A 27,882-nucleotide genomic window follows, 5' to 3' on the forward strand; every position below is an offset into this window, starting at 1 on the left:
ACGTCTCCTGAATCACCCTGTATATGCTGTCACATATTGTATGGTATTGTGGACTGTCGACGCGGTGGCGTGTGCACCATATGTTGTCCCTCGGTTAACGAAGATTTAGTGACCTAAGAACGCCACATGTCTACACCATTATCTCCGGCGTAAACTACATATGAGGAATACGCACGTGTCGAGCTTTACGTTAATTTGGATTCTAGGTACAATCTCAAAAGAACAAACTGATTCCAATTGTATTTTAGTTTAAGTTAGATCAGAATGATTCCATTAACGTGAGTGTATCATTTTGGCTTATAGGGGGCTTTTCACTAATAAAATAAAAAACCTATGAACATAACCGCTTAAATAAGTAGGTACAACCGATTAAATCCACATCTTCGAATTAAAATGTATAGCAGATATAGTGTTTTTGTGGATATCTGGTAACTGTTTTTAGTGAGAACGCGTTGTCCTTAGTCTTCGGAAATGCCTAAATATTGATCGTATTGAGGACAAAATGTACCTAACGACATTATAATCTATTTCAACTCTCAACTTTTTGCAAAATGGAAGGAGGCTATCCCATACAAACAACGGGAACTTTAAATTGACTAGAGTTTTCCTCGTCGACCTATAAATCTCATACCACATCACGTCAAAACACATTACCCTCAGTTTGTTCGTTGCGTAACTCAGGCTCACGTCGCTCCGCGATAAAGCTAGCTCTCATAAACTCTGTGCGTCCTAGTTCCTTGTTAATTTAAATTTGAGATTTTGTTTGGTTTAGTAAGGCTTTATCCGTGCCATTTTAGAAAATTCCTTTACTCAAATAGTCATAAATATACTATAATAGACTCCACAACGGATACGTGTACATATTTAAGTAATCGATGGGCCTCATTTGACGAAACCATAACAAACCAACTTAAGTTTCACAAGATATTTTCCTGACTACCCAGAAAGTTTTGATTTCAGCATGTGGATAACCTTAGGTCAACAGGACTTTACAAATGGTGGCAATTTTTTGCGACCAACGAATAGATAGCGCCGTCTACAGTTGTTCAGATAAACAACCTTTCTGATGCGCGGCCATTCCGAGAGATTGTACGGGGTGGGTTCGTATTGAGTAAGTAGTTTTGCCTTCTTATATCATAGGAATATTCTTTATTATTATCCTTAAAAGTTATAAAATAAAAGGAATTAATATTATTTAGGGATCGGGACTGCGAATATCATGTTTATGAGTTACCTATAATTTATTGTGTGTTTTAATAATACATAATATAAAAACTTTTTACAAAAAAAAGAAAACCGACTTCAAAAAGGATGAAATAAAATATTATCCTTTTTAAGTCTATGCGTTACAAACTGATATGTTTGAAGTCGGTGCCAAGCCAACTTTTGAAGCATACCATGATTTTGGTGCGATTCGATAAGGATGTACGTTGGATTGCCTTACAATGAACGTACTTTCTGTAGGTACAGTCGACGTTAAAAATATGTTTACACTTTTCGTCTTATTACAAAGGAGTAAGGTGCAAAAGTGTATAATACATATCTTTGACGACGACTGTACCTAAGAACACGCCTCAGAACACACGATCAAACCTTCTTGGCACAGTCCGTAGGTACCATGTTTGTCGGCACGCAAGCGTGGGATTGGGACTGAAGTTATTTCCCGTCCCTTATTCAGAAGACTACATTTCAAAATATAAAACAATTCAAGGAATTTACGTTCTTGCCAAATTTCACCTAAAGCGGTTCAGTTGTTTAGCCATGAAAAGGCGACAAAGAGGCAGACAGAATTACTTACACATTTATAATAGTTCTAATGGTACAGTTCTAATGAGATTTATAGTCATAAAGCTGATTATTTTTGACGGGTATTCTTTACTACTTGGCTTGGCACCGACTTCAAACATATCAGTTTGTAACGCATAGACTTAAAAAGGATAATATTTTATTTCATCCTTTTTGAAGTCGGTTTTCTTTTTTTTGTAAAAAGTTTTTATTTTTCCATTTTTAGTTTTAACGCATGTTAATAGCGCGACGCGTGAATGAAAAACAACATCATGATTAACACTAAATTCGTGTACCTATCTACTTTAATAAATATGTAATCTGGAATTTTCTCGAGTCCGTCTGGGAAATTATAATTCCTGTCACTACACTAAATCCACCCTCCGCCCCGCCACTGACCCAATCCCTCAACCCCCCCGATCACTCAACCTCATAGCGTATCAACCCCTGATCCATGTACCCCTCGGCCCTGAACCAGCACCCCTTCAACCACCATTACCCGACCCCTTAAACCCCGACCCCTTAACTCTTAACCCTAACCCCCGATCAGTAGCCTTACCAGCTTACCAAGAGTTTGACATTGATTTATTCGCTAGCGTGTGTGTAACTTACTTTCTTTGCATCTCGCTCGTACTGGCATATTAGTGCGAGCGAGATGCATAAAAAGTAAGTTACGAAGACGTTAGCGTCGCTAACTTAGCGAATATGTCAATGTCAAACTCGTGGTAAGGCTACACTTGCACTACATCAAATTGGCGGTGTTCGGAAGCAAATGCTCGAGTTACTTTAGAAAACACCGAAATCACTTTACACGTGCCTTTAAAAACTGAGGAGTTCCCTCAATTCCTCATGGATTCCATCATCAGACCAGAACCAAAAATAATACGGAAACACCTTGGAGGCAACTCCTTTCAAACAAAAAAAGAATTACTCAAATCGGATCACAGGTGCCGGAGTAATCGCTGAACATACTACATTTAATAAATCATCATCATTATCATCAAAACAATCATCATCATCAGGTCTACTTCATCAAAGTGGTGGTTTTCGGGAGAAAATGCTCGAGTTGCTTAAGAAAACACCCAAATCACCATGCATGTGCCTTTAAAAATTGAGGAGTTCCGTCAATTCCTCATGGATCCCATCATCAGAACAGAACCAAATTAAAATGGGACCAACTCGGAGGTAGCTCCTTTCAAACAAAAAAAGAATTACTCAAATCGGACTACGGATGTCGGAGTAATCGGTGAACGTACATAGAAAAAAAAATAAAAAAAAATAGCCACAACCGAATACAGAACCTCCTCCTTCTATGAAATGGAAGTCGGTTAAAAAGTAATCGGTGAGTTGATCCCTCAAGCATAATTTTGTTCATTCCTAGAATAATGTTCATTATGTTTAGTTTATGTGCAAAATTTGTTATAATTTTGTAAATTGCATTTTAGACCTAATGTTCGTGATTTTCTTCTATCGAGTGGAAGTATTAGTAAAAAACTCAGGATTCGAATCGCTGAAGACCCTAGAGGAAGATCGGCTACCTTATTGTGCAATATCGCCTTGTGTGCAACAACGACCAACGACGCACAAGTGTATCAAAATGTACTATTTGTAAATAACTGATGTTTAAATTTATTACATTATTACTGACAAATAACCCATCTCTAAATACAATAAACATGCATCGCAAAGAATATTTGCAATGTTTTGTCTTATCACGTCAAATAGCAATTGCGATTAGGGTAATACTACACCAGCGCAATGAGCGCTCATTTTAAGGGTTCGTTCGGCTCCGTTGTGTTCTGTCCCGAATCTCAGCGCCAACCATTGTTCTGAAGCGCTCAAATTATTGCGCTTTGTGGATTAAACTGCTGTTATTATCCTTGACTATCCGTTAATGCAATTTGCGAACCATGCGGTGAAGGCTATCCTTCTTCTATTTACGTATCGATATACGTAAATTACCTACATATTATATCGCCGGTATATTAAGCATATTTTAAAGTTAAAAAAATGTCTAAAAACAGTATAGGTACTGTAGTTAATAGGTACAATAAATTCTTTCGCAAACCGTTTGACAACAGCTATTCTACGAATTTTATTAATCCCTACCTACTTAACTTATACTGCTAACCAAATTGGAATATTGTAAGTGAAACTGATTTGTTTTATCCCATAACGTCCTATCTATGCGTAACTATGCCAGGTAACGAATTTTTTTTGTAATTAAAGATTAAGTCTCTTAAATAAATTCTAGTTTAAGCAGATTTTGGGACGTACGTACATGAAACTACTACGGACATATTAATATTAAATTCAAATTTAAAATATCCAAACTTAAAAACATAAAGGGAGAGCAAGTTCTTTGGAAACAACTTTCCCAAGGAATAATTTAAACAAAAAAAAAAACACATTTCACAAGTTTCATGGAATAATAACACCTAGCGACTTCGCTAACGAAGATTTCTATGCAATTTTAACATAAACAAAGCCTGTTCCGGGAAACAATTTTCATGCTAACGTTATATACCTTGTTAAAAACTTTATATTTTTGTTGCAAATTGCGTTACAAACTTCATTTTCAAGAGATTTTACGTCTAGACTAGTTCACAATTAAAGAAGTGAAAGCTAAAATTTACGTGTTGTTAAAAAAGGAGTACTTTTTTTAAGTTGCTTGGGTACCTTTTCAATTATGGAAACTGATGGTTAAGACTTTGGAACCAGAGGACGTAAATTAAGTTACTTTTCGGTGAAGATTAATTTTTTAGAACGATTGTGTGTATGAATGTATGTTTCAAATCTACATACTTATATACAAATTGGAGGTGGTGATAATCTGATAATTTATTCACTGACATTCCTATTTTTCACCGTACGGTTGACTACTATATATATTACATCTCAGCAAAGCTATGGAAGGTTTGTTATTTTAGAAATCCGTATTTTAAGCGACTGTGAAAGAAGGTAGCTTACGAGTACCTATTTTAGTTTTTTCTTGTTAACTATTATGCTCGGGGTTATATGTGTTAATGCTATGTAAGAGCTAAGACAACAAATGACATCAAGCAACTTAATAATAATTGTACCTACTGCTGATACAGTTTTTTACAAACGGTCTAGTCTGTTCAATCGATTTTGCTAGTGTCGTGAATAATCGATGTCAAGGTTGTCCAAGCCTTAACAATAGTGCTAGACCTTGGATATTGAATAAGTAATAAAAATATGTCGGTTTCGCAAGTTTTAAGTAGAATTTCTTTAAGTAGTTGGAAATGTCACATATGATTAAAATATTATTTTATTATATTCGAACGGAATGAACAACTAGCCCCTTTGTACGGTTAGGATAGATGATGGATAGATGATAAAATATATGGAATAGAAATATATGAAGTTTGTGTGTGTGTGTATAGAAAATGATTTGATGATGTACCTAGTCTACGGTTTGTGTGTGAGCTATTTTTGGAAAGTCTTGTAAAATTAAGTAAATAAAATAGCAATGATTAGTATAGTCCATTAAGAAAAGAGCGTACTCCCATCTTAAACGCTAGCAACGCACTTACAACCCCTTTGGTGTTGCGGGTGTCTACGGGCGATGGTAATTGCTTACCATCAGGCGATTAAACTGCTCGTTTTCCTTTTATATTAAAAAAAAAGGTTATGTCGTCCGGGCCAGATAGACAGGTATAAGTCGAGCATAGATACCACAATTTACAGAAAAGTTAATGCCAAATAAATAACATTATTTAATTTTATCCCCATTATCATCGTTATCATTAGGCTTTTTACATATTTACAGAGGCCTCAATATTCACTTGTCACGAACACATTTTTTAAATCATTGCAGCGGTCAAAAAAAAACATAACAAGACCTCGAAGAGCTACACAATACACATTCCGGACAATACGTACCGTACTTGTTAAGTAAACTTCGCGGGTCTCCGCAGCAATTAGAGACAAAAAGAGTTTCTTACGTACCCACAGGATATCTGAGAATGGTCTGGAAAGTTTAATAAAGCTCCTCCGTATTTAAATCCTCCATTTAACTTTGTCCCGGCATAAGTCCGCGGATTAATCGCAAGACACCGCTCGAGATACTCTCGCCCTTTTTAATCAGGCTTACTTGATGCACTCGCGTTTAATTAAATCCATTTAGCGTTTATTAAGCTTCTTAGAATGCAAGTTTTGATTAGTGAAACTACTGTAAATGACAGGAACATTATTACCGTCACCATTTTATGGAGCTGGTGGTTTCTTCAATTAAAACAAAGTGTGACAGTTGTACTATTTTACCCTTGCACGAGTTTAACTCTCACTTGGCTGTTTTTTTATTTATATTTAAGTAGAGGCTAAAAGTTGTTTTAATGTTACCTATGTTACTAAATGTTCGTACTCAAATCCCACATCCAACAGCATCACAAACATTCCTCGCGTCAATGTCAAAATTTGATAAAAAATTACACGCATTCTCGACGAAGAGTATTCACAAAGCCGGAATAAAGCGGGTTTCATATTACACAACAGTTATCACATATTCCATCCTCGTGTTTACAAGGGTTACATATCCTAAAAGTATGTTTAAAAAAAGATTTAAGCAACGAAATTGAAATAAAACTAAAATTTTAACATACAGCTGTGCTGAATTTTAAGCGCACTCTGGCCACATGTTCTACAACTTTGTTTAAAACTCTGTCGACTAAAATCAACGAAGATAAAATATTCTTCCATTCAAACCGTTCTGTATGCAGACTTGCATTAGACGAGAAACAAATTGAACAGCTCTTAGAAGGAACATCTGAACACTAACAATACTTTGCATTTGCAACGAATGGAGCGGTGACACCTTGAATCTAAAGACAACCAACATTTTATTTCATTGCGATTTGTTTTAGATAACTTTGACATAACATAACCTTGCAATGTTGATTTTACGTTTTATAAATGGTAGCCGTATGAAAAACACAATAAGGTCTGAATAGATAACTTTAAATAGTGTTAGGATATTAGGTTTTCCTAATCGTACCTTCTACATGGTTTATTCACTTCAGAATCAGTAATCTTTTATGTTTTAGTTTCTAAATAATATACTCGCATTTCTAATAGGTGATTAAGCCCTGTAAGTAAATATTTTCCACGCGTATTTTATGCGGTATTAACCGGGTGTATGTACATATTTGCAGCCACAATCAGTATCTCCAATCGAGCAAAACGTTTGTAAAACAACAAAATGACACTGTATCGTTAAAAATAACGTTAACAGTTTACCCAGTGAAAAAATAAAACGTGATTTCCTTCCAGTACAGGAAATTCAATTACATTGACGCGATTTTCAATAATCTTTTTCCAAACGTGAGCAGCGCGATCAACATTTTGCGTCGAGTTTAAAATTTTTGCGCTCCATTTATTAAAATACGTTGTTCAAAATGAAGATTTAGTTCAAGTATGAGTCTTCACTCATCAGACCATCAAGGAGTTATGGTATTCCGGACGTTAGAGAGGCCGTAGAGTGTTGACACTTTAATGAGATTTAAGGTATTCCGAGCGGATGCTGCCTTTGGCCATATTTGACACACTCAGAGGCAGCATCCGTCAGGGTGCAAGGATTATTGAGAGTTGATGGAATCTAAAATGAGCTAGGCTACTGGGTAAAAGCGATCGGCTATGGGGGAAAAAACCTGACGCCTGCCTATAAGATAAAAAGGTTTCAATTTTATTTCCGGCAGATGATGACTCGCCTTCACAAAAAGCGACATCTAGGATAGCTCAAGGGCAACACCGGTCACCGGTGTAAGGGCTTAGAGTAGAGAGAGAGGTGGTGTACCTTAACCCAATATTAGCTAATCTACTTTAATAAAACTCATCCAGAATTAATTATAAATAAATAAAAATAAATAAATTTGGCCATGTGATCGTCTAGTGAAATTAATACGTTGTGAACCTTAGTACCCTTCGTCTTTTATGTGCAGACTGATTAGATTTGGATTTAAAATACTACCCCTAAAATACCCTATGTAATTGTAAATATTTCTACTGTATTTCTATATTATAACACTATCATATGAAAAAAATTAAATAATAAATTATATTTTTTAGAATTTATCTTCTACCGAGCCCTACCGTGACCAGTTACCATGAACAGTAGTGTAAGCCCTTGTTGTTTGTAATTATATTTTCCTTTTATATCCATTCGCTAATCTAGCTAGCTAAAGGAAAATATGTATATGTAAATGTTGCAAAAATTAATACGTACAAACATACTTTATCTACTGTCACGCCTCGGATGAAGTCGGGTCTCTAAACTAAATAATACCTATTTTATTTTGTTTTGTTTTTAATAGGTATTCCTAAACACTATGTAATATTTACTTTTATCTGCGTTTCGGAACCTATTTTCAGACAAGAAGAAACGCCAAGAAACTTATCTGAATATACTATAAATGTATGGAATACTGAAGCGATCGTCTAATAAACATGACTTTTTAACCCTTAGATACCCAATATAGAAAAGCTCAAATTGTCACTAGTGAACTGCTTCGCCTGTCCCTAGCTCCCTATAACAAAATTATTTAGTATGTCCTCAAATAACTTTGTTCCCCTATCTCACCAAATATAAAAATGTATTACCTTTAAATCATATTTAATATACGAGCCTCAGTAACCCATCCATATGCTACTAAAACTAGACTTTAATTTATTCTGTATTTTAAAACAATTAACTCTCTAATGATTTTAACACTGTATGTAACTAAAATACATGTGAAAGAATAAATAATAATAAAGAAAGAAATAATAATTAACCCTAACACCCAAATAATGACTCTACCCTAACTCTACCCCAATTTCACCTATTCTAATGTGTAAGACTAGAAGCGAACCTCTAGTATTACAGGGGGGGGGGGAAGTGTGTGAGAGGGACCCTAATTTAAGCTGTAAACGTTCGGCCGACAAAACCGAGGTATTGCAAACCCTAGAGTCTGTGTAATTTGCCTCCCTCCGCAGTATAGGCCGTAGCCAAGGGTACTGACGAATAAGGCGCCCTATTCCAAATATAAAATGTGAATATATAAATATATATAACAAGACCACGCTTCTTCAATTACCAACAGATTTCAGTGAGTAAAGATTACTCTTAATGATCCACACGTGAGATCCTCACATCCCTCTGTCAGACCTTGAAGATAACGTAAGAGGTATAATCGTCACCTGTGTAGGTAAAAAGGTTGACGCCAGGCCCCTCTCGCGACCTGGACCTAACACTCTACTGGATTCCCGGAAAAGCCTGCTTATCACCGCTAGGTTAGGCGTTTTCGGTTGATTGACCGTGCAATCAGACACTAATCTGGCTCTAAAACACAAAAACACCAAAACACACGTAAGTATTTACACTGAACTAGCAATTGAACAGTCTGACAAAAAGCAGCATAGTAGCTACGTAATGTCAAACATTCAACCGTAAAAATAACACCTTTGTTTTAACGTCTACGGGCGAGCCAGAGATCGTGACAATCCGACGGACAAAAATAGAATAAAAACGTTCCCAGCTTGGCGTGGGGGTATTTATAACCATAAAAGACATTAACGAAACGCGTTTGACGCATTTGACGCGTTAGGCGCACTTCAAAATAAAAACTTTGTTATTTATTTCCTTTAAACTCGAGTTCCAATCTTGAGTAGTTTTAGCAAAGAGATGTGAATCCCATAAGACAAGCAAAGTCAAAAGAAACCCCTTGCCTCGGAAATCAAGACAAAGCCACTCTCTAACAGATGGCGCCACTCTCTTGATATTCAACAATTCTAATGCACATCAATGTAAAAAACATGGATCAAAACACATGGCGTTCCAAAATTAATAAAAATCATTTATGTCTATATGTAAATATATATGTTTTATTGATATTTTTATACATTTTCATCTTTAGTTTCAATACTGCGTCAACAGATGGCAGCATAATCTTCGTGACTACAAAATTCACCGACAGTAATTCTCTATACACATTCCATTCTCTTTGGATTCAGCGAATCAGTTTTTCTGATTAATGGCCCACTACAAACTTGACTCAGTTAAGTTTTTGTTTGTTGTTTCGAATTTCTCGTGAGAATGTTTTGCTGTTATTTAAAATTAATTTACTGAATGCATATATTATAGTTACTTACAAGTATTTATTTTAATTAACATTTGTATATAATAATTGAGGTTTTAAAGTTTATGAAAATAATATAGATCGATTGATCAGCTGTGTCAATCATTATTTATGTTAACTAGATCAGCTAGTGCGTCTAGTTACAGTGGTGTCACTGGACTAATGTCACTGAGAGTACCTACTATTACATATTAAAATTAAGTTATTAATGGCGCGATATGGAATAAATATATAGTATCACTGGCTATTGCCAAAGTGTTATCTTAGTTGAATGGTCAACAAAGGTCTTTAGGATCAAATATTTTGGCTACACCGTCCTTGACATTAGCAACTACAATTAATGATAGTTGAGAATTCGTGCGCTTGATAAATGCAAGTAATAAGTTGTACCGTCTGGTCGGCCATTATGCGGATGAAAACTTTTGTATTGCTTGTAGCTTGCCAAATATTGGTACCTTAAGTTGCATTGTTCCGGTCCAGTTGACTCTTTGAAGTTATTACATTTAGGTACCTATTCGGTTATTTCTTCTGCTTAGTACCGACGTTTAAGTTGACAAATGGATGGCATTTATTTTATCACACCTGGTATGTATTAGAAACACAATCTAATCTAAAAGATTTACGTTTTATAAAAGCATTTAAAGCTATTTTAAGCAGGGGCGTGTTAAAGTGCAATTACGTTCTTCAAAGGCGGAGTTATTTTATTCAAGCTACAAAGCCAAATACCACCTAGTGGTTGAATTAGGAACAACTCGATTTTTTTTGTGCACATGCCAAAGAGATTGTTATCGTTGTTAGAATTGAATCCTACGGTTAGGTTAGGGTAAAAAATAGCTGTTATTTCATAAAAAAAAGATTTAGATGCCTTAACGTAACGTTTCCTAAACGAGTGCTAGTGCATTACATTTTCATATAATAATACTTTGTTACACCGGTATTTAGAATAAAAATTATAAGATAATCGTGCACAATAGACACTTTGAAGCACAAAACAACGAAACCATGTGTTTGCGACCCTTATGAGAACGTATACGTTATACTATTTATGGTTATATTAGCATTCTCCGTTCTCATGACTAAGGGTGCAAACACATGATTTCGTTGTTTTGTGCTCCAAAGTGTCTATTGTGCACGATTATCCGTCATCCTAATTCTAATAGAAAGAAAGAAAATACATTTATTCAACGCCATAACTAATACAAACATATTACATTAGATTTTACTAAAATTTATTTTGGAGACTTTTGTAAATCAATGGACACTACCAAAAAAGAAAACGATCCACGTTTGCTATCTGACAATAAAGAAATTTGTATACATACAGAAAACAAGACATGCATACAATAAAATAAATATATATAAATAATAGGTGCGTCTGTGGTATCTAAATGGTATACATATACATACCTACACCCTGTTTTATTAATACAGAACATAAACAATGATAACCTGTATAGGAACACTGAAGATAAAAACGTAGGTAAAATGTGAACGCTCACTAATAATCTTGTGGCAAAATAGAGACTACGGATAATCACGGTAGATATGTTCTGTTTGTTTAGATTGCTGATAGTTGTGAATTGGGATGGCTGTGTATGTTTGTGTTGGCGCTATGTTGTTGGACTATACTAAATCGGGTCGCTGAGCATAGTTACATTCAATTTAATAACGTACATACATACAAATACATAGTCAAGCATTGTCTTGTTATTGCTACCGCTCCCGGGTTCAAATCCTGGTAAGGGCATTTATTTGTGTAGGCGTGGGCAAAAGTTAAGTACTGCATAGCGAAAAATAATAAAAACCCGATGAGTTAGTCTTATGAAAAAAATTAAACATTGAAAAAAGAAATGTGAAGAAAAAAGAAACAATAGGGTGCAAATTGAACTCATACCTACTTGGCCGGTTTTTTAGTGTTCCGTACAAAACTTTGTTCTCGGAACACTTATTTTGTAGGTACTAGACACTGCACTTATATGAAAATGCAAGTTGCAATTTGTCTACGGAAAACGTACCTATACAAAGAAGAATGAATTTTATGCAATTTAGCAGCCGCTCCCTGAAACCTTTCTGTGACATTTTAAAAATACAAGCCTTTACATGCACATGAAAGCCCGGACTTTTCTAAACACACAATATGTGCTTTTACATACTATATTTAGTCGTAGTTGTAGTACCTAATTAAATTTTATGTGAGGTAGAAGTGGCCATATATTTTGATAGGTTGTTACAATACCTATATTTATAGGTATGTGAGTTTAAAATAAAATTTAAAGCCAACTTACTTTTGTTGCTATCCTAAGAAACTCTAGAGATTCAGAGGGCTATCATAATCTTGCGCCACGCCATCGCCATTTCTTCACAGCAACATCCTGGCGGTAACCGTTCGTGGCTTGCTTTCGACGGTCCGTCGCCAAGAGTACAATATTCGCTGCTCCTTTGCGAACGGTTCGATTAATCTATATCCATCTCCGTGTTGCGATCTGAACGTTGATCGATTATCGGCAAATACTAGGGATTTGTTTACGAAGATGTTTAATTTGTACGTCAGGCTTATTCACTCTCCCTGTTTCGCAACCATAAAGCAGTACCGATGTAATCATCGCGTTCAAAAGGGAGACTTTGCCGCGTCGCCTGAAATGATATTTATTATAGTTATTCTCAATGTACTTTTTATGTTTATTGTTACTTTTATGTATCTTATTTAAGACGCAGGTTTTGTGTAATAGGCAAACATTTATCCAGGTTGGAAATGAATAGGTATCTATTAAATGTTAGATAGAATTGCCAAATAAGGTGTTGATTGCTTCGCGGTCAGGCGCTCGACTTTCAATCCGACGGTCTCGGGATCAAACCGGAGTTTGAGCCGGAGCTCGTACTAATGAGTTTTTCGGAACTTATACAATACGAAATTTTACATCTCGTTTATTTTGATCAGAACATGTTATGACGGTTGACTTTCTACAGTGAAGGTACTAATTGTACTTTAAATGTAAAAATAACGAAATACAATTCAGCTATAATAATAGAAAACACTTAGCTTCCTTCATGCAATGAGGTTGGCAGTGTTGATATTTCATTATTGTTCTTATTGTTTCAGTTGTCAGCATCTTTGCTGGTGCTGCTTCACCTATCGATGAACGTCGTGGATGAGGGTTATGCTGTCAATCCAAGTAAGTTATAATTAGTTTACTTATCCAAATAATATGATTTATTTTTAACAAAAAAAAGTGTCAAAACAGTTAAAAATGGTAAAAAAATATTTGGCCGAGGCCCACTTTTACTTCAATGTGCAGGGTTTGTACAGGTACACATAAGTGCATAAGCTTGCTTTCACCGCAATCGAGTAAAAATATCGGTAATAATATGGCTTAAATATGTATTTTTGCGAAAAACTCTAATTTAATTTGTTTATTAATCTGACCGCATTCCGGCGTGGGGTTAGGTATGCTGTTTGGGTCGGACATAATATATCGTCCTATTATTAAAAGCCGTTTCTCATAAAGTGGACTGTCGCCACCGAGGAAACCAAATAAATGGGTAATCTGAAACCTCCAGTCGTTACATAATAGGTAAGAAATAGGCAATATGGTGCGGCGCCGGCCGATACAAGCGTATGATGAGCGGTCGACGCTGAATTATGTATGAAGGGTTGTTTCCGTGCACCAGATAATCGCGCCCACAGTACCCATCTACTCGGGCCAGAGGGGCTACCGCGAAAAACAAAATTCGCAAATTGCGGGGATCTTTCTCTTTTACTCCAATGAAGGCGTAATTAGAGTGACAGAGAAAAATGCCCGCAATTTGCGAACTTCGATTTTCGCGGTGATAGCCCAGTGGTTCCAAACCATTGCGTGCTCAGTAGATTGGTTTCGTCTTCTGTCGAAATGTATTGAAGGATAATGGTTTGATTATATTTGTATTAGTGATGAGTAACTGTTAAAAGTGCGTGTTATAAAGAGACATTTGTTTCAAGGTCTTTTTGAGGAAAACTAGACCTAACATGGCCACACTATGAGGGTTTCATGTTGACTGTGAATCCATACAAATGCCTATAAATTTGAGAGTATTTGAAATCTTATTTTAAAGGCTAAAAAATGTGGAACCCACAAAAAAGTTACCGAATTTCTTTCAGTGATACATAATTTAAGAATGTCTTGGGTATTTACCTACATATAAAAAATTTATCGACTTTTAGAACTTATTCCCTATCCGAAACTCTTACAGTTTGATATTATTAAGTAGGTACCTACTGTTTCATTCATGTCATTTTCCATTCCGATGCTTACGAGAATACTTAATCGTGAAATGTCAAATCACAAGCCACGTGTAATTGTTCTGTGCGTAATAGTATAATAAAACACGTACTCATACAATAGGTACTCGGTACAATAATATGATTATTGTTAAGACCCACCAGCATCGTCATTCAGATCAAGAATAGAATAACAAAAACACTGCGAGAGGCTTTAAGCGTTCACTTCATAAACCGTCAAGTAATTCCGCCTCTTTTAGCGGAAGCAGTTATAAAGTTGACCCAAAAAATTTTTATTAAGCTATGAGCTTCATCACATATGTTCCTTTAGTAATTCTAAGCATTTCAAGCCTGGGAGGCAATAAGAAATGTGTGTCTACTCGGATTTGTAATGGATTCAAACTTTCAACCCCTTTTTAACCCTGTTAGGGGATGAATTTTACAAAACGCTGAAATTACTTTTCCTGTCTTTTAATAATATCCCCAAATACAAAGATTCAAGTCCCACGTTCGAAAATTTTTTTGATATCCATACAAACTTTCAAACCCTTTTTCACCACCTTAGGGGATGAATTTTCAAAAACGCTGAAATTAGTTTTCTAATATTTTAATAATATATCGTTTTACGAAGTTTCAAATTCCTAGCTTAAAATAAAACTTGAACCCCATACAAACTTTCATCCCCTTTTTAACCCCCTTAGGGGTTGAATTTCTCAAAATCGCTTCTTATCTCTTGTACACTTTATAAATGTAATCTAGTGTGCAAATTTCAACTTTCTATGATTTGTAGTTTCGGCTCCGGGTAGCAAAAATCTCCAACCAAATTTTTCACCTTTTTACGTTTTTCTTGTAAAATTACTATGAAACTGAAAAAAAACAAATATCAGCAATGAATTCTACGTCGTTGGTTTATACGAAAATGATACCAAACTTGCCCTAGTATCCACCAAGATCAGAATAGATTTTTTTTAAAGATGACGGGTGGCGGCCGTCTTTGTACCCCACCCTCCCCCCCACCCTAGGCTAGAAATGCTTAGAATTACTCAAATATCAGATGTGATGAAGCTCATAGCTTAATAAAAAAATTTTGGGTCATGTATGGCAGCGTTACATAACTGACTCCAGTATTTGTTGAATATTATAAAGAGTTTACTGTTTCTCAGACTGAATCGTGCTTTTGTCTTGAAAAAAAAATCTTTTATGCAAATAAAACCTGTAAATAAATTAAAGATAAGCGTAAACCTTGTATTTTATTTTTAGCCGTTATTTTTATAAAAAGTACTCCTTTAAGTTGAAGGAAAAAACACTGAACGTTCAAATATTAAAGGGAAAATGAAATATTTTATACTATAAAGTTTGTCAATTATGGTAACATCTACTTGAATTGCTACAAGGAAATAAATAAAAAAGGTTTAACAAAGACCAACCTTCCAACAAGAAATAAAAACAATAGCATCAAAACTACATACGATATCATTAATTTCATACGTATAAAATCAAGGTTCATTATGATCCTTATACAAGAACCACCCTCAACTTGGTGATAATAACAAGCCAACTTCCTTGCAGCTGTCGTATGATAACCATTAACCTAAAAGCGTGCGGTACTTCGCTTAATGTGACTCCAATTTGGACTGAAATAATCTTACCATATTGCAGGCAATGGTTAGGTTAAACGTAGGTAATACGAGTATCTATTTAGTCGATATATTCGTTTAATATTGGTCGTTAATCTGGTTGTTATTTAAATTATTTAATAACCAATCATAAGCTATGATTGTTCAGGTATATAGTACTACATAGTAGCCTGTAGCATACTATTGATTAGTTTTCACGGTAGGTATATAGTAAATCTGGCGGCGTAAAGCATAACGACAACGTGTCGTGGTTACGCAGAATGGGATATAATTGTACCAGTTTGCAAAAAATTACGTATTGTAATAATGAAAAGTACCTCAAATTATTTGCACCGAATAGCCAAGACTTGCTGGAGCTACTGAAAACCACCGAAGTCTTCAGTAATGCCATCAACATGGAGTTTGGTGTCGATAAATGTGCGGTTATGCACGTACAGCGGGGGAAAGTTGTAAATTCAACAAATTTACAACTTTCTGAGACAATGTCTTTCAGATCCATCTCTGAATCAGAAACCTATAAATACCTTGGTATGTCACAGTCGTTGTAGTACAGTCATTATATCCAAAAAACCGACCCTACCCGTGGTTTTACTGTAAAATCAAAAATGACCGAGTTATTCAAGAAAAACCGTTTTTGGAATATACACAGGACCCTGATTCAGTCTACTTTTTGAATTTACACTCCCAGTGATTCCCCCGAGGGACGTACAAAAAAAAATCCAAGAACTGATTATTCACGGGAAGGGTCGGTTTTTTTGATATAATGACTGGACTAACTTGTAGAGAATCAAATTTCCTACAGTTTTTGTCCTTACGGTTTTACTTTAAAATCAAAAATGGCCGAGTTATTGAAGAAAAACCGTTTTTTTGGAAAAAAACCATTTTTTGAATATACGCAGGAGCCTGATTAAGCCTACTTTTTGAATTTACACTCCCAGTGACCCCCCCGAGGGACCTACGAAAAAAAAATCCAAGAACTAATTATTCACGGGTCAAAATCTATAATGACTGTACTATTGGGTATTGAGGAAGAGGGTATTAGACGGTCGGTGAAGGAGCGCTTTTTTAGTCGGCTCACAAAAGTACTTAACAGTCTTTTGTCAGGAGGCAACAAAGTGCGCGCCTTCAACGCATGGGTAATGCCTCTGCTCACATACTCCTTTGGCATACTAAGGTGGACTCAGACCGAGCTGGATGCCCTGGATCGGAGGGTCCGACAGCTGCTCACCACACACCGTATGCTGCACCCACGCTCGTCTGTTATGAGATTGTACATCCCACGGAAATGTGGAGGTCGCGGCTTTCTAAACGCCAAAAATCTCCACAACCGTGAGGTGTACAATCTCAGGAATTATTTCCTCAACAACGAGTGTGGGATGCATCGTGATGTGGTGGCAGCTGACAGGGGCCTCACGCCGCTCTCCTTGGCGAACGAGAACTGGCGCAAACCTGTAGTACTAAGCACCGAGGACCGCAAGGCGGTATGGAAGGATAAGCAGCTACACGGGCGGTTCTACAAGGCCCTCATGGGACCCGATGTAGACCTACCCGCGTCGGTGAACTGGCTACGATTCGGGGACCTCTTCGGAGAAACCGAGGGTTTTGCCTGTGCAATTGCGGACGAAGTTATCATGACGAATAACTACCGGAGATATATCCTGAAGGACGGTACGGTCGACATTTGTCGGGCATGCCGCCGTCCCGGAGAGTCACTCAGGCATATTATCTCCGGTTGTTCTCATCTTGCTAACGGCGAGTACTTGCACAGACATAATCTCGTAGCCAGAATTATTCACCAGCAACTTGCCCTCCTATACGCCCTTGTGGACCGTGAAGTGCCGTACTACAAGTACTCACCTGCGCCAGTTCTCGAAAATGGTCGTGCCACGCTCTATTGGGATCGATCTATCATCACTGACAGGACTATTGTAGCCAATAAGCCTGACATCGTGCTGATAGATCGATCGCAGCGCCGGGCTGTGCTCGTCGACGTCACCATCCCCCATGATGAGAATCTCGTGAAGGCCGAGAAGGACAAGTCCAGCAAGTACCTAGACTTAGCTCACGAGATAACCGCCATGTGGGATGTTGACTCGACGATCATTGTTCCTATAGTCGTGTCAGCGAACGGTCTCATAGCGAAGAGTCTCGACCAACACCTAGAGAGACTCTCGCTAGGTGGTTGGATCAAGGGTCAGATGCAGAAGGCGGTAATTTTGGACACGGCGCGTATAGTACGTCGATTCCTCACTCTGCGGCCCTGACCACCGGCAGCTTGGGCCCTGCCCCGCTGCCGGCGGCACCCTAGGTTAGGTTTTTTATAATGTGTTTATAATTTTTTTTTTATTGTTTGTAAGTGTTTTTATATTTTACTTTTATATCCATATTATAATTAACCTAACTTAAGAAGAAAAATAAATAAAGAGAAAAGTACCTATTATAGAATAAACGTCATTGGCTATATAACTGCTTAGTTATTTTATACTCGCTTCTGCCCGTGACTTCTGCCCGCCTGCGTAGAATTATTATTTCCATGTACAGAAGGGACGACTTCCGGGATAAAAACTATTAAATGACCTTTCACGTATCTTTCGCTATTCAGAGAACTATTATTTCCGATCAGCAGTACTAGATCTGTTCGGCTTTGATGTAAAAGAAGGAATATATTTAATAATAAAAATATTGCAAGCTACTTGTACGTTTCAGCGAGGAGAATACACGCACGGCACGTCATAATAAGGTTAATTTAAGTACATATTCGTTGTGTTAAGCAATTACTGTATTAATATCCTCCTCGTCTAGATAGCTGAATAAAGCCTTCGGACAGGCGTGAGTGGTATTGATTAATGATCCACTATATGACAGGTGATGCCAAGTTCGGAATTTTCCTGTGTTCGCATTTTTGACGTGATTCCGACGCAATCATTTATAACAAATGACTGACGGCTCTGTCACACGGATTTCGATGAAGTTCGTTGTAGTTATCTATAGACTAATGCATAATAATGAATATATGTCTGGCAATTTGTAGGATTTATGGGACTAATAATTTTCCAAATTGGCACACCAATGACAGAGTTACATACAAAAGATACATACATAAAAATACGGTCGAATTGATAACCTCCTCCTTTTTGTTGAAGTCGGTTAAAATTTTTTAGACAATGATGTTAAATCATTACACAACCAACCATTTCGCAAGTTTGGCTTTTCATAAAATATTGTTAATTTTACAAAACATTTAACTGACGAAAAGTCATATTTTAATTATTAATCTAAAACCAATTATTTTTATGTCTTAAATTAGGTTCTTGACATAACGTCTAGGTAATCTATTTTTTTTACTTAAATTACAATGAACCACTTATAATTTTCTACGATGTTTTCATACATCATGCAATGTAATTATTATTATTAAATGTAATCAAGATTTAAAATTCCTGATACATCAGACTGATATGCAAACAAGATTTGAACAAATTGACATTTCCAAAACACAATACAAATTTATAAAGCCACGCATACAAATGCGTAATTGAGTTCGCGCAAAATTATAAATGAACTCGGGTTTTGTTGTCAAGTCGGGCTTGCCGTAATCTACGCCGAGCGGCATTTGGCTTGTCCGAAACGGTCGGTGCCATCCGCCCGAACATTATTTTAAATCAAAACAACATTTTAGGTTGCGGAACAGAAAGTAAACATGTTTTTATAGGGTGTTTTAACTAAATTTTAAAGTAACTGCAAATTAGTATTATTTTTAGTAGTAATAGTAGCAATTAAATCTAAGAAAATAAATGTTAATAGGTATAATTTCGCGCATACAAATAAGTACAATCAAAGTCGTGTCATTAAGGCACCTCGATCGCTATTGGTGAACATCTTGTGTGAGATACCTAACTAGACTACTCAAGGTCATATCAAAACTAGATGAAAACCTTAACAAAATGTTAAAGCAGAATCGTCCGTTATACGCAAAATATACGCGCTTTGCATTCGTACGAATATTAACCTCACGTTCAACAGTAGCTAAAACAAAGACTTTGTTAAATACACAAGTATTATAGACTCATGATACAGAAGTGAGGAGAATATTTAATTTTAAACCGGTGCTATTATCATTACGTGAAACGTAGATTTAAAGCCCTTTTGTTCCAAAAACTTGAAGGCGCTCCAAAAACGCTTGAATCCTCTAGAACAATGAGTGGAGCCTACAGGTAATAAGGGAAGTGCTTCGCCGGGTTAAATTAAATATGAATGTTCCCACGTAACTGCTCTCTTTTTCTAGTCGAAACATAATCCCTTGCTTTCATTCTATCCTCGTTTCATGTCCTTTTTACAGGGGTCTTTTATGGTCGCTGGTAACAATGATTATGGCAGCAGAAGTACGCGAGTTTGTGTTTTTCTTTGAAAGTTTTAGTACGTTGTCTCATCTAATTCTCGAGCTTGTGAGTGGTGCCAAAATAATAGATGAATACTGCGTTAGATAAAATTAGGGCCCGATTCGGATTTTGAAATAGACATCCATTAGATATCTTTTAGACATCATCAAGATACGATAACGATATGTTTAAGATCTAACCTGTCAAATTTGACATTTGCTCGATTCTGGAGATACTCTTGAACGATTTCCACAGGATATGACTTAGAGATCCAATTCACGTCTAATAGATATTTTACTCTATCTAACGTAAAAGTGACATTGGTTGCCCGAATTGCGCTGCAAAAGAGAACTAGTTGATATCTAAACTATAACGTATCTAGAATGGATCTAGTACGTGTCGTCTCTTGTGAATATCTTGAAGTTCGAATACGGCAGTTAGACGTTTCATTCGATGTTTATGATGCTATTATATGTATACACACACCACACCTACGTAACCTGCTTAAACAACTGTTCGGATAGGTCTGCTGCTATACTTATTTTTTCATTGTGAGCTTAAAATTTTAAGGCATATAGTTAGAAGTTAAAAATACGTATACTATGACTAATAATGTATAATATAATTTTCAAATAAATCAAGTGTGCTTTATGGGACGCAGGGCACTTAAACAAAGGAATGCAAAATTTGTTACCCCTCTCGTAAACAAAATAAATTATGCAAACAGTGTCCATTTCACACTTTATCTTTGAGACGCCGTTGATAGTAGATACTGTTACACGGAGATAAAACTTCAATGGAATTCAAGTTCGTAAACATTGCTTTTGCCTTATTTCTAAGCACGGTTCTTAAACAAATAAATAATTTCAAAGCAGGAGTCAGGTACTGGTACTTTCACTGACTTCTAGTTAACGGCTTAAATAATATAAATAAATTTCATGGGAAGTAATGTATTCAGCTTTATTTTCTAAATATTTTTTTTGCACCACCGGTTCCGAAGTTAGAGGGGTATTGTATGAATATTCATAACAAGACTGCTATTATGATCTGAAATTGATTTATATATAGTTCAATGTATGTATGGTATGGGGTAATTAAACATTCTAACTAAGAAAATATCTAATGTTTACTTGTAACGATTGTTGAGATGAAATGAAAGAGAACCCGCTGATAGACTTGAGTCAGACGGATAGCGTATGCTTAATAACTGTCATCCTTCGAATATGGAACCCTAAAATATAAGACTTATTACTTTCTATTTCAAAAAGAACCTACTATTTTTTTTATCTTAAATACAAACTGTAATTTATTTTGGGTCGATCAACTATTTCTTGTCGTTATTCTGTCCCATCAGCCAGGAGACAATAGTAGCATAGTTTGTTAGAAGAACTGCTGTACCATGTTCTCAAAACGTACTTAGTAGGTGTCCCATTAAGGAAAGGCCAACTACCAAAAATATCAAGTTTGGTTCATTTCAATTCGAAATAAAAACTTTTTACAAAAAAAAGAAAACCGACTTCAAAAAGGATGAAATAAAATATTATCCTTTTTAAGTCTATGCGTTACCAACTGATATGTTTGAAGTCGGTGCCAAGCCAACTTTTGAAGCATACCATGATTTTGGTGCGATTCGATAAGGATGTACGTTGGATTGCCTTACACGACGACAATGAACGTACTTTCTGTAGGTACAGTCGACGTTAAAAATATGTTTAGGTACACTTTTCGTCTTATTACAAAGGAGTAAGGTGCAAAAGTGTAAACATATCTTTGACGTCGACTGTACTAAGAACACACCTCAGGACACACGATCAAACCTTCTTGGCACAGTCCGTACCATGTTTGTCGGCACGCAAGCGTGGGATTGGGACTGAGTTATTTCCCGTTCCTTATTCAGAGGACTACATTTCAAAATATAAAACAATTCAAGGAATTTACGTTCTTGCCAAATTTCACCTAAAGCGGTTCAGTTGTTTAGCCATGAAAAGGCGACAAAGAGGCAGACAGAATTACTTACACATTTATAATAGTTATTAGTACAGTTCTAATGGGATTTATAGTCATAAAGCTGATTATTTTTGACGGGTATTGTTACTACTTGGCTTGGCACCGACTTCAAACATATCAGTTGGTAACGCATAGACTTAAAAAGGATAATATTTTATTTCATCCTTTTTGAAGTCGGTTTTCTTTTTTTTGTAAAAAGTTTTTATTTTTCAATTTTTAGTTTTAATGCATTGTTAAGAGCAGGACGCATGAATTAAAAACAACATCATGATTAAAATTAAATGCGGGTACCTACTTTAATAAATATGTAATCAGGAATTTTCTCGAGTCCGTCTGGGAAATTATAATTCCTGTCACTACACTAAATCCATCCTCCGCCCCGTCACTGACCCAATCCCTCAACCCCCCGATCACTCTACCTCACAGCGCATCAACCCCTGATCCATGAACCCCTCGACCCTGAACCAGCAGCCCTTCAACCGCCATTCCCCGACCCCTTAACCCCCGACGCCTTAACTCCTAACCCTAACCCCCGATCAGTAGCCTTACCAGCTTACCAAGAGTTTGACATTGATTTATTCGCTAGCGTGTGTGTAACTTACTTTCTTTGTATCTCGCTCGTACTGGCATATTAGTGCAAGCGAGATGCATAAAAAGTAAGTTACAAAGACGTTAGCGTCGCTAACTTAGCGAATATGTCAATGTCAAACTCGTGGTAGGGCTACACTTGCACTACATCAAATTGGCGGTTTTCGGAAGCAAATGCTCGAGTTACTTTAGAGAACACCGAAATCACTTTACACGTGCCTTTAAAAACTGAGGAGTTCCCTCAATTCCTCATGGATTCCATCATCAGACCAGAACCAAAAATAATTTGGAAACACCTTGGAGGTAACTCCTTCCAAACAAAAAAAGAATTACTCAAATCGGATCACAGGTGCCGGAGTAATCGCTGAACATACATTTCAAAAAATCATCATCATTATCATCAAAACAATCATCATCATCAGGTCTACTTCATCAAAGTGGTGGTTTTCGGGAGAAAATGCTCGAGTTGCTTAAGAAAACACCCAAATCACCATGCATGTGCCTTTAAAAATTGAGGAGTTCCCTCAATTCCTCATGGATTCCATCATCAGAACAGAACCAAATTAAAATGGGACCAACTCGGAGGTAGCTCCTTTCAAACAAAAAAAGAATTACTCAAATCGGACTACGGATGTCGGAGTAATCGGTGAACGTACATAGAAAAAAAAAAAAAAATAGCCACAACCGAATACAGAACCTCCTCCTTCTATGAAATGGAAGTCGGTTAAAAACTAGGATTTTAAGAGTGATCCAGGAGACCGTAACCATGGCAACTAGTGACAAGAAAAAGTTGATTCCCCTTTTTAAATTTAAACCACATCTAGCAAAACTATTAAACTTTGTACACTGATGAATGGCCAAATGGTTCTCTAATTGAATATTAAATGCGGTTGTCTACAGAATGGCCAGACGGCTTGACACGACTGTATTGCCGTTTCGCTCCGAAAATGGTCCAGAGAGAAGCGAAAGCAAGGGATTACCTACTTCGTTGAGGTCACCTCACTCACCTCCTCGTTCGTTATTAAAACTCTTTATTCAGCTCGTGGCTTGATAGAGAGAATATTAAGCTAAAAGGTGCTAAAAAGAAAAAATAAACGAAAACTTGAGTCAAAATTAAAAAATTACAATGGAACAGAGAAGAAGCATCTCGCTCGATGGGTACCTATTGAATTTATATATAATTATGTACGTTGGGTAGCTTATAAAGTGCACGTAGTTATTACTATTTTAAGACAAATGTTTGCTTTTATGTTGCTGATTTAAAATAAAAAATATATATTTCATGTTTTTTAATTATTATGTTTTAACTTTTTTATCAGGGGGACTCATGAACATACAGATTTATAGGTCTCTTTAGACCGACTTTTACTAAGAAATATTTATATTAGAAGTCCCAAATAAGGAGCGCGCTTGTTTTATGATTAAACTTGGGGTTGTTTGTAAATCTCAGACAATAACCGCGACAACGTGAATTGGTCTTTTGGTCTAAAGCTAGATTTTCTTTATTTTCTTACATTAATTATTTACGTTGTTTAACCTCTTAAACTGTGCGTAAACGTTTTTTGGAGAACTTTTAATGTACCTTATTATGATGTTATCGTTATTTCAAAAAATTGTTTCTTTTAGGGTTCCGTTTCAGTTGACCGAAAAACGGGACCCTATCACTAATACTCCGCTGTCCGTCTGTCCGTCTGTCTGTCTGTCACCAGGCTGTATCTCATGCACCGTGATAGCTAGGCAGTTGAATTTTTTTCAAATGATGTATTTCTGTTGCCGCTATAACAACATTTCTTTTTTGCCGTTTTTAACACGCTTTTATTAGGTCGACCTGTATGTAACTATGTAATGGAATCTGAGGTAACTTATTTAACCATCTTCCAAGGATCGTAGCGTCATGAAAATTGGCAGTTGTACTTATGTAGTTCTGATGACAATACAATAATATGGTACTGTCGAACTGATCTGATGATGGAGCCGGAAGATATGAACTGGGACTTCATGATGGAACATCGTATCATAGCTGTGTTTGGATTTGTTAGAAAAATCTTGTAATGAACTTTGACCACGATTAGGTTATTCAAGGTCTGATGATGAAGCAGGAAGATAGGTAGGTACTGGCATTCCATGATGGTTTATCGTATCATAGTCGTGTTTGCACTTGTGAGAAAGGTCACATAATGGTACGGAACCCTTCGTGCGCGAGTCCGACTGGCACTTCGCCGGTTTTTTCTAATTGGTACCGGTTTTTTCTTACGTGCTGTACCCACAGTTTATAAAATTTTGTGATTTAGTGGTCCATTTAGTTTTAAATGACACGGATGATCATATGTTGTTAATGTACTGCTTCTTACATATTAGATATTATTATTAGATACAAGTAATATCTAAAATAATGTAAAATTGGGTAGAGATTTTTTTGAGGATTTAAACCCATTTGTAGCTGTTTCACCTTCAGAAAAACCCTAAAATAAATATTTTAACGTTTTCTACTAAGAAGATAGTTTCATTTTCAACTTGCGACTAATAAGCCAAGTTAACATTATGCTGTAATTCTTATTCCACATAAAACAACCCCAATATCCGAGCGAATCCGATGGTATGTTGCAAGAAATGCAGATTCCCCAGACAATTTACGTGGAAAGCTGAGACGGCAACGTGATAGCACGACGTATTATCCCGCTAATGAGAATTACCCCTAATTAAGCTCTGCTTATACTTACCTATACCTGGAAGGCAAGCGGTCACTATGCGTCGATGCTTTTCTATAAATAACCAAAGTAAATAAAAATGTAGCGCCATCCTTTTCTACCCGACGTACGACAAAAGAATTAAGAACATAATAAGATATCAAGTGAATAAAGAAAATAAAGCTTAATAAATACTTTGCACAAAAACGGTTTTGAACATTATTGGTTAAGCCATTAATGAGTTTTTTCCAATTAACTACTCTTTTTATTAAAAGGACGTAAGTGCCGCGAGGGTAGGACATGGCTCTTTCGATTCCTATAATGGTACGGAACCCTCTATTATGCGTGGCACTTGGCCGGTTTTATATTTCGTCAGGTGACAACCAAAACTCACTAATAACTGTTACAATTTAAGAGCCATAGTGATCCGAGCTAGACCTAAATAAGATAATTTTTTTAGCAATTTGTGATTGACACCTGACGATTTATAAATATCGCAGTACGCAGTGACTGACACGTCACATAACAATACCCGTACTCGTGAGTAAACCAGCAGTGGTGGATCATCGGGGACTCAAATATAACAGCTAATTTGGTGTTGTATATTCACGTTACAATACTTTGTTTATAATTAAGCACAAAAAATAATAGTTAATAGTTTTTTAAGGGGGCAAAGTTGTTGTTTAACCGCTCGTGCTAATATTGATACCCGATCAAGCGAAAGATTCCAAAATTGAAAAATGGTGTGGTGAAAATAAATAAATATGTACGCTATATACATATAGCGCACTCGTAAGTTGACGGACCATGAAAAACAAATTGACGTAGCATAATAACAGAGCCTTTTGGTAACTATCCGTAGAGCTTGAACTTTTCGCCATACGTAATAGGATTAAAGTTTAAATGGAACATATTTTGAGTGTATAAAATGCTTTGTGAACTAATCTGGTAGTGTTGGCGACAAGCGATTATAAACTGTACTGAACTTCTGAAGTTGACTAAATTCCGAGAATTAGGCAACCGTAATCTGCTTCGAAGTGTCTGCGTATGAAGATTAAAGTTATCGGTGCTCTATAAACTTATTTTGTTAAAGTCCCCTAATCAGAGTATTAAAATTTAGCTAAATATAGTTAATAGTCGAATTTAAACTGTCATGAGTCATACTAAAGTAAAAAAACTACTCACATCCACGGTTACCACTTGAAAATGGAGACTAGGCTAGGCTCTCCGAAACAGCAAGTAACTAAAATTACGTAAATATATATACATATATATCTCTCTTTGTTACAGAAAAAAAAGAAAAGTTGTTCCTTAAAAGAACTTACTTAGTAAATGTCACATAAAGTTATGATTTTTTAAGTATTTATTTCCAACATTTTATTATGCTAACCACAAAGTTTCAATAACATTTCGCAATATCGAGCACCTTCATCGTTCAGTTTATTTTTAGTTGAAATAAAACCAAAGAAAAAGTATCAAATTTATTGTTCAATGAAATATGACGCGACGCCATAAAGTCTCATGGAAAAAATTATACCTGGAATAATTCACAATTTAATACGAACCTATAAATAAAAACCTTGAAATAATGTAAAACTCGCACACAAATTATTTAAATTATGAAAATTTAGTATGGCTTAGAGCAGCTTTTTTGGAACCATGACACGATGTCTTCCCAGGTGTAGGTGTCGGCTACAACTGGGGCGCTAGCGAATGGATCATTTGGAGTATTCGTATTTGTGCTCCCCGAAAGTCCGCATGACGATGGATAACCATGAGATGCAATATCCAGTTTGAAATTTTTATCGAACTTCACATTGCCTTCTTCATTCCAAGTAAATCTTTGCGCTTGGTTCTGCCATTTCACGATCACTGAGGGATACGGCTCCCCATTCTTCACAGTTCTAAACACGCAAGCTAATTGCAGTGGCGGTTTCTTCTCGAGTGGAATAACTGCAGCTTCTATAATCACCTCGCTTGATGCAGTCCTGCATTCCCCTAAGTGAGATAGGGACAGCACGAGTCCTAAGAGTAGTACCTTCATCTTTTGACTACAGAATGTTACTGACAGATGTTAGTACTTAACATCGGGTGCAAATATACTTAATTTGACATTGCGTAAACATCATTAGATAAAGAGGGTCGGTAAAAGTCAAGTAAATGAGCTCATTTAGATAACGTACTATCGTATAGCTTGAATAAATATCTCAGTGCCCGTATAAATCTGTAATAATTTTGGGTAAAATATAACAAGTATTGGGTGCAGCATTGCAGGGTTGCAAAAATAAATTGAATTTAGAACTACGTAATTTCTTAAGTAAGTATGTACGAAATGAGCAAGGTACTAAAATTAAAACTAATTGACTTTGTAATCATATTCCCACTTCAGTAACATAATTATTTTATACG

General features: G+C 36.2%; 2 protein-coding genes across 2 annotated transcripts in view; one reads left to right on the forward strand and one right to left on the reverse strand.

The window, feature by feature from the left end:
* Positions 1-27,882, reverse strand: part of LOC134676421 (vacuolar protein sorting-associated protein 4) — a 517,731-nt gene that overhangs the window by 142,924 nt on the left and 346,925 nt on the right. The window lies entirely within an intron of this gene.
* LOC134676344 (suppressor of lurcher protein 1) overlaps positions 1-27,882 on the forward strand; it is a 265,018-nt gene that overhangs the window by 56,834 nt on the left and 180,302 nt on the right. Inside the window, exon 3 of the mRNA XM_063534706.1 lies at positions 13,021-13,093. Coding sequence (XP_063390776.1) covers positions 13,021-13,093 — 73 coding nt within the window. The remainder of the gene's footprint in view (positions 1-13,020; positions 13,094-27,882) is intronic.

The sequence above is a fragment of the Cydia fagiglandana genome, chromosome 2 (genome assembly GCF_963556715.1).
Source record: "Cydia fagiglandana chromosome 2, ilCydFagi1.1, whole genome shotgun sequence".
Lineage (NCBI taxonomy): Eukaryota > Metazoa > Arthropoda > Insecta > Lepidoptera > Tortricidae > Cydia > Cydia fagiglandana.